General features: G+C 36.3%; 1 protein-coding gene across 1 annotated transcript; it reads right to left on the bottom strand.

Moving 5' to 3' along the window:
* Window positions 1-958, bottom strand: LOC123590156 (olfactory receptor 6C1-like). The gene has a single exon (XM_045463032.1). It carries the CDS (start codon window positions 937-939, stop codon window positions 1-3), a length of 939 nt encoding a protein of 312 aa, XP_045318988.1. The 5' UTR covers window positions 940-958.
* Between the last annotated feature and the right edge of the window lie 6,935 nt (window positions 959-7,893).

Here is a 7,893-nt window from a genome sequence, read left to right as displayed (position 1 = left end):
TCATTTTCTTGAGAAGAATACAATCTTTCTTGCCCTGTCCATGAAGGCTCGCCTGACTTGCTGATTCCTTAGGCTGTAAATAAAGGGGTTCAGCATGGGGGCCACTGAGGTGTTGAGCACAGCAACTCCCTTGCTCAGAGACACTCTGTCTTTTGCTGATGGATTAATGTACATGAAAATGCAGCTGCCATAGGAGATGGAGATGACGATCATGTGGGAAGAACAGGTGGAAAAGGCCTTTGTCCTCTGACTAGCAGAGGGAATCCTCAAAATTGTTCTGATGATATATATGTAGGACAGAATTATTAATGCCAAAGTGAACAGTAGAGTAAGCACAGCGCAGGAAAAACCCACAATCTCTAGGAATTTTGTGTCTGAACAAGAAAGGTGTAGTAAGGGGAAATAATCACAGGTAAAATGGTCTATAACATTGGACCTACAGTAATCAAGCTGTATGAACAGCATAAGTAATGGGAATATGATTAAGAATGAAGCCAGACATGAAGCGAAGATAAGGAGTATGCAGACTCTGTGATTCATGATGGTCATGTAATGCAGAGGTTTGCAGATGGCAATGTAACGGTCATAAGACATGGCAGCCAAAAGGTAAAATTCAGTGACTCCCAAGAGAATGAGAAAAAAAAACTGAGCCATACAATCATTAAAGGAAATGGTTTTATCTCCAGTCATCATGGTGCCCAGGAACTTGGGTATGCTGACAGTTGTGAATGAAACCTCTAGTAAGGAGAAGTTTCTGAGGAAGAAATACATGGGGGTCTGGAGGTGGGAATCCAGCAGGGTAAGGGTGATAATGGTCAGGTTGCCAGTGATGCTGAGCATGTAGGTGATGAGCAGAGAGACAAAGATCACCACCTGAAGCTGTGGGTCATCTGACAATCCCAGGAGGATAAACTCTGTTATTTCTGTGTGGTTTCTCATATTTTTCTTCTCTTGTATAATCTAGAGGGAAAAGCACAAATAGAAGGAATAGAGGATTATTCATGGATACTGCTGGAATATGTCTCCGGAAGTAAACGTATTATACCACATTGATTTAATTTAGGAGATCTTTAAGACAACTCAATAAAAGTAGGTAACACGTTTTAAAGTATGTTTTTGCCATATGGCACACTCTGTATTTTCCACATAATGTTTCTTCTTAAAATCTTTATTTTACAGATTGGAAACTGAATCTAAAATAATTCTTAAAAATCCTATCTGAGTCATATACCCTAAATGAGAAAACAGGGACTTAACCCAGGTTTTTCTGAATGTTTGATAACTGGAAGAGAAATCCTGCCTGTTGACACAGAAATACTTCTCTCAAGGGTTGCCTTCTTATTGGGAAACTCTTTGTCCTTTTTCCAACCACAAGAAAAGTGTCTCATTTCCTCATTCCTCTCACCAAATTTCCTGTATTATTACTTACCTGTAAAATATAGAAAGACAAATGTGTCCGGAAAATGTCCTTCAAATGGGGAGGTCTCCAAAATTTGAAAGTCATTGATGTTAAATCTCTAACAATGTGACAAATTTCTGTTTTCATTCTGGCTCACATTCTCCTTTCAACCACCTACTCCTCATCTCAAGCCACTGAATTCATTGCCATAATGTTAATGACCTCAGATTCTACAGTGTACAGAATACGGAAAAGGCAGAGCAGAAATTCAGTAGATTGGATTTACATATTTCATGGGCTAAGGAAGCAAAATTGTATGAGTATCTGAAATAAACATTATCTTCTACAGAACTTTTTTCCTTCAAAATTTCTTCCATCTAAACCTTGTAGTGGATTCTCTCTGGATATAGATTCTGCTTTCTATCACGTATAGTATTTTTATATTTTTCTTTCTATGTACATTAGGCTTTACTTGTAGAAGCTTTATTTTGTCAACACCTGGGATAATCAAGGAAATAGCACATGAAATCCCTTTATTTTCTCTTCCTGAATTATCATCATCATCATCATCATCAATGCATTTTAGAGAGAAGCTAAAAGTTCCCTCAATGAATTGAACTAGTCCATTATCATATCCCTTACTCTGGGCATTCTCATTAAGTAGTTAGGTTTTCAGTTCTGTGTCTTGAGAGAAGTTTTGCAATAGAATATTTAGTTTAAAGATGTCAGATTGTTGATGCGGTATATAATGCATCTTAATACTGTGAATTTTTTGTTTTTTTTTTCTCTTACATGCTTGAGCTGTCTTCTCGCTCCCTTCCCTGTGTAGCCAAAAATATTGCTGTAGATTCGAAGGAAAATTTCAGATAAGATGGATAGTGCTAATGCCATTGGGAAAGTATGTGAGGTTCACAAGAAATGAGTATTTCTTTTGTTATTTCTCAGGGACTGGAGAAAACAGGCTGAAGAGCACTTACTTGGGGAAACAGACATTACAATGACATATTTTGTAAACAAACTTATGGCAATTCAAGTGCATAAGAGATATTTCAGTTAGGTCATTGTTCTTGAGGTGCCTGGGTGGCTCAATTAGGGTCTGGTCTTGATCTCACAGTTCATGGGTTTGAGCACCACAGCAGCTCTGTGCTGTCAGCAGAGCCTGCTTCAGATCTACCCTCTTCTCTCTGCCCCTCACCTGCTCACACACTCTCTCTCAAAAAGAAACATTAAAAAAATCTTTAAAAACATAAAGGTCATTGTTCTTGGTTAACAATCCTCTATAATTAATAGCTGTATAGATCCTTTGATCTCTCAACCATTTCTGTGATGTGTTTGGTGGAGTAATGAAAAATTTATCCAAGAATCTAACACATCATTTTAGGCTTTCCTTCCTGACCACGCATCCATATTTCTTCTTCCCCGTCACAGGTAACTTATGATCACAAATTTAGTATGCTCCCTGCCCCTTTTTGTTTCAATGAATTTGAACCCATCCTGGGTATCTTTGTTGAACTATGTTGGGTGGCTCATGAAAGTGAAAATTAATGTATTTAATGAACAAATACTTGCTGTTGTGCTAAATGAAATAACTGATGCATGTGAATAAAATAATAAGCACCAACTAAATATTTTATTTAAATAAATGACTTTTAGGACACCTCTGCCATTTCATATGAATTTTAAGGATGGCTTTGTTGAGAAGAGAATAGTGTCTTCCCATGTCCAACTTAAAATGAAACAATTTAAAAAGACCTATTAAGGTATAAGAGCTTGCGTTTCCTTGTTTTGTTTTAATAATGAGGAGAGATGGTTAGAGTCTCCCTAAATTCCACAATTTAGTTGGAAACTAACTGTATCATTCTGCATTCTCTATGTGTGCTGAAATCTCTCAAGTTAAAACTCCCCAAAACGGTGTGAATGCGTATATCCTCAAGGCAATTTGTACCCACAACATTACTATGTAGTTTTCCAATTCTCTGTGTCTCTCTCACTTGACAATCTTTTTCTTGGTAGTAGGTCTGTATGTTAGGCCAGTTTGTCAAAATAGAGAGCAAAATGCTGGTTTAATCTGATATCTTGAGTAATTGGTTTACACCAAGTACTCTTTTTTTTCTGGAATGATTCATTCCATTTTTGACGTATGTTTGGTGACATCTAATATCATGTAAGAACTTCATGGTGACCGAATGCAAACAATCTCATAAGATGAACCAATTTAGATTCTTTTTCGGATTATTATTTTAGTAATGCCTTAGAGTATTCCTAAAGTTTGTTCAGAATGCAGTTTACCTGAGTCCTCTGAAAAAAGATATGACCTTGCTTTTTTATTCTAATAGAAAGGGGATGTTTAAATCCCAAGTCAGATCAGAGCACCAACCAAGATGAATAGGAATAATGAAGGAAAACAGTTATCATCTAAAAACTTCTAAATCTATAGGTTCTCATAGGTAGGTATTCTACTTAAACCCTGATTATCTCAGTCTGTTAACCAGGTAACTATATTTGTAGGTCATTTTCAATTTAAAAAGGGAAAGGACTTCTTATAAAACCTAAGGCATCCGAATTTAATATTAATTTATAATGCATGGTATTATTGGGGCAACCTGTGGGCTTTGCACTCAAAGAGAAATTAAATAGTTTAAAGTTAAAAATGCAACTTAGCTACATTATAGTATAGTATTGTAACTTTGGACAAGTTACTTAATCTCTCTGAGTTTTAGCATATTTTCAAATTTTATAATGAGAATAATATATTATGGATATAGAGCTAATTTAAATACAAAGTAAAATTAAATTGTACAAAAATTTTATAGCATGTACTCCCAGACAACAGTTAGTAGTATCTTTATTATTCCTAAAAATAAAACCAGTGATCACATGAGGAATAGAGCCCCGGTGCAAAATAACAAAAACTATTTTTGTAGTCCCTCATGTGAGAGACTGCTAACGCTGTATGTTCTTACTTCATTTACTAATTTTTATAATCCTGTGTTGGTTAAAAGAAACTGACAATGAGAGGTTAAATAACATAAACAAGGTCAGACAGCTACTAAATGATAGAATTGAGCATGGGCTACCTAGTATTGAACACCTATATTCAATGGGGGAGACCAAACTCAGAGAAAATAATTTTGAAAATTAATAAAGGAATAAATTATGAGAAACAGGAAATGTAACATGCTCCTTTTTCATAATCCTTGATACATTCAGAAAGAAATAGCAACCCCTAATTTTCCTATATGATCTGATGAAAAGTTGAGTTAAGAATGAATGAATCAGGGGTGCTGGGTGGCTCAGTCGTTGAGCAACCGACTTTGGCTCAGGTAATGATTTTGTGTCTCCCTCTCTCTCTGCCCCTCCCCACTCATGCTCTGTCTCTCTATGTCTCAGAAATAAGCATTAAAAAATTAAAAAAAAAGAATGAATGAATCAGTGCTAAGAAAAGGAAATTTTTCATTGGCTTCAACTTTACAGCCTTACCTCTACTTGTCATACAAATGTTCTGCATCAGCTGGTTGAAATGACAAAAATCCACATTGACAACTATTTCAGTTTTCGGTTAGGAGATTCAGTATTCCTAAAAATCATAGTTTATATTCTATTACTCATTTTCCATTGTAATTATGGGAGCAAAAATAGTGAAGGCAAGCTAGGTTTGGAGTTGCTTTGGCCTTTCTGGACAAAGATTCTATATGGACTTTCACCTGCATAGGTACATGTTTTATCTACCATAACTACCTATCTCTCATGGCGATTACTCCAGTGAATCATAGGTGCCAACAAGGGCTTAGAGGAAAGGACACTAAGGGATTATAAAAATGTTATCAACATTTGCACCAATATTGGAACAGCAAACTTTTGTGATAATACCCAAAGAGTTACAAAGGGCATGTGAATGAAGTAAGCCAGAAACGGATGGAATATTTTGCATATTATCTAAGTGAGAAAATAACTGGGTTGCAAAGCTTTTGGGAGAGGTCTCCTGAATTTCCTAAATCAGAATTTCTTTGACAAATTGAGGCCCCCACTTCTTTTCTTGCTGAGTTAAATACTGGGACAACTTAATCTTACATGAAAACATTACAATTTTATCATACACTAAAATGTCTCCATTAAAGTGACTCTCCAAGCTAGTAGTATCACATAAATTGTTCAGAAATGCTGAATGCAGAGCAATAAAAAGAGTGGGATAGAGTTCAGTGCTTAGTGGATTCCCATCGAAAGGCATGAAAAAATATGGATTAAATACTCATTGAACTCTTCAACATTTTCCAAGAATCATTCTCGCAAAATAGAAATGGTGCAAATTCTTGAGAAGGATCTACAATCCAGAAGGTCCTTTTCCACTTGAAAGATGTGCTGGGTTTAACCCTGTAGTTAATGAAAGCATAATATCTGGAAACGTGTCATGATTTTACAATTCAGATTCCTTTTTGTCGATTTTAGAAACAGCAAAAAAAGAAGCTTGTTGACTCATGCACTATTTGTTTTCATTCAACAAATATCTTTCCAGGACCTGCTATCTTTAAATAGTATACAAAACACTGGGAATAAAATGGAATCTAAATAGACACGAGTCCCACTGTCCTATAATAACCAAAATCAAGGGTAAACCGATGAGAGAAAATGTTGTGAAAGATACAAATAAAGTAGCCTGTTTCTCAGTTCAGAACTTTTTCTACTACACCAAGCCAGTTTTTAATCAGCAAACTTGCTCCATTATACTAGGTAATATGCCCTATTGATCCCATTATTTCTTAGTCATTTTTCTAATATGAATTTATACAAAAGTCCACTTTCAACATGTTCTAAGCTTTCTGTTGAATCACATGTTCATCAAAAGTTTCCCCAAAATAGTGATTCTTTGCTTGTTAAACACTCTAATTTATTCTGATTCAACCCTCATATCTAATAAAATTATATTTGGAGATCAAAGTAATTTGGGGCTGATGATCTAATTATTCATATCACAACTAATCAGCATAACCACCATATCTATTAAAAAAGCGATTTTAACAGATTTCTTTAATTTCTACTCACGTTTTCATGTATACAAAACTTTGTTACATTAGGGCTCAAAATTTTCAAAAAAATATTTTTTGATTGCTATATAAGTGCTTGTGATATACAAGAACACCAACGGGAGGCAGTTTACCAGAAAGATTTTTAAAATGGCATCCTAGGTCCAAGAGAGAGGTTCAAATGCAAGCTATGATATTTATTCATGTTGCAATCTTGGAAAATTGTTAAAGGCCTTTCTTCACTTATAAAATAAGATTAACAATGAATTTGCAAGTTTTTAGAGAATTAAATAAAACATTATGTGGAGCCTTCTGTTTCTGTAAGGAGTGGCTTGATATGCACCGATACTCATGAAGCGAACATACGGAAATGTGAGATTAAATGGAAAAACAATGTGTTTGAAGACAGAGGACACCTTCAGTTTCCAGTTCTGCAAGGAAGGAGTTGCAAATCACCACTCAAGTCTAACAATAAGGAAAAATGATGAACACATTGAAAAATCCACTCTCTTTGTATCCTTAGGGAAGGCAAATCACTGTCCTTAAGATTGAAAATCAGACAGAGAAATACAAGAAGTGAAGGTTTAAGGGAACAGAGACTTGGGAGCCAAAACTACCACAGGGTCCAGTGCCAGCACAGGAAAAGCTGAAGTAAACTGATAATTTGTGGAGGTGCAGGGAGGAAACACAGAGTTAAAAGCTCTGGGGGGACCAAGGTATATGAGGCCCCATCCCATTATTGAGGTATGCTTCCAGGAGCTCAACCAGGTTCAGATAGTGAATGTCAGAGAAAAATCCCCTCATGCTTCTGTCAGGGGCAGGGGAAAAGGAACCCTTTTGAAATGCACCAGAGCACTGTGTTGTTGTTGAGAGAGCCTGCCCTCACAGAAATCTTAGATGGCCAGAGACTAACCTGCTGGAACACTATCAGAGCTGAACTGACCCAGGGAGAGAAATACCCAACTCCAGTGTCCTCTAGCCTTCCACGTAGGACAAGGGAAATACCCAACTCTAGCCCACTCTAAGTTTCCCGTCTGACTTAACTGGGGAGAAAGAACTGAGAAACCCTTACGAAGTTCACAGTCCAGAGGCCTGGGCTCACTAAGAGACTGAGACCTAATCATAGGACTGTGGAATGCTTCCCCTCCCCCGATGCCTATCACAGCCCCTAAAGGCTATTTGCTCCAGTTCTTTTCACCCAGTGCATCATGTCTGGTTGTCAAGAAAACAGTACAGACTTAAAAAAGGAAAAAAAAAAAAAAGTTTTGAAGAGGCAGAGAATGATTCAGAACCAGACATGACAGAGGTGTTAGAATGATTAGACTGGAGATTTAAACCAACTATGATTAATATGATAAGGGCTCTCCTGGATAAAGCAGATGGAATGCAAGAATAGAAAGGTAGCATAAGCAGAGAATGAAAAATCCAACAAAACAAAAGAAAACAAAAAAAATTCCCGAAGAAATAAAGAAT

Source organism: Leopardus geoffroyi, chromosome B4, assembly GCF_018350155.1.
Source record: "Leopardus geoffroyi isolate Oge1 chromosome B4, O.geoffroyi_Oge1_pat1.0, whole genome shotgun sequence".
NCBI lineage: Eukaryota > Metazoa > Chordata > Mammalia > Carnivora > Felidae > Leopardus > Leopardus geoffroyi.
The sequence above is the reverse complement of the archived record's forward strand: the minus strand, read 5'-3'. Positions and strand labels throughout refer to the sequence as shown.

What these genes read in the sequence shown, in the direction of transcription:
- LOC123590156 (XM_045463032.1), bottom strand. Translation starts at nt 939, where the DNA reads ATGAGAAACCACACAGAAATAACAGAGTTTATCCTCCTGGGATTGTCA.